Source organism: Cynoglossus semilaevis, chromosome 17, assembly GCF_000523025.1.
Source record: "Cynoglossus semilaevis isolate Cse_v1.0 chromosome 17, Cse_v1.0, whole genome shotgun sequence".
Taxonomy (NCBI): domain Eukaryota; kingdom Metazoa; phylum Chordata; class Actinopteri; order Pleuronectiformes; family Cynoglossidae; genus Cynoglossus; species Cynoglossus semilaevis.
In genome coordinates this window covers 611,267-611,689 of record NC_024323.1, presented here as the reverse complement: position 1 = coordinate 611,689, position 423 = coordinate 611,267, and the positions used below count along the sequence as shown (strand labels likewise).

The 423-nt window shown below is 31.2% G+C and overlaps 1 protein-coding gene across 1 annotated transcript in view; it reads right to left on the bottom strand.

Moving 5' to 3' along the window:
- The window catches only part of mmd (monocyte to macrophage differentiation-associated), an 8,911-nt gene that overhangs the window by 3,408 nt on the left and 5,080 nt on the right, over positions 1–423 (bottom strand). Inside the window, exon 3 of the mRNA XM_025064738.1 lies at positions 5–44. Coding sequence (XP_024920506.1) covers positions 5–44 — 40 coding nt within the window. The remainder of the gene's footprint in view (positions 1–4; positions 45–423) is intronic.

Genomic DNA, 423 nt, shown 5'->3' with positions numbered 1-423 from the left:
AAGGGCAGGAGTGCCATGCCCACGAAGGCCGGCACGATGAGGAGCTGGAAAGATAACAGTAAAATAGAAGAAGAAGGAGAAGAAGAAGCATTTTTGATGTGTATGATATGTAAAAAAAAATAAATAAAAAAAAAAAACCAACATACATACAGCATATAAATTAAGGCTGGACAATATCTCAATATAATTCTAAAAGGGATATAACATGGGACAATATTATACTGTACTTTAGTATGCGTTTAGTATGCCTTCCTGATGCTGTACATAACTGAGAGTTCGGTTGTTTTTAAAAGTGTTTGCCTCTTAAATCGAATGTGCCATACAGTAATGCTTTAGGGGGAAACTCCAATTACATCACAGAAATAAATATATATATACATATATATATATATGTATATATACATATATATATATATACATATA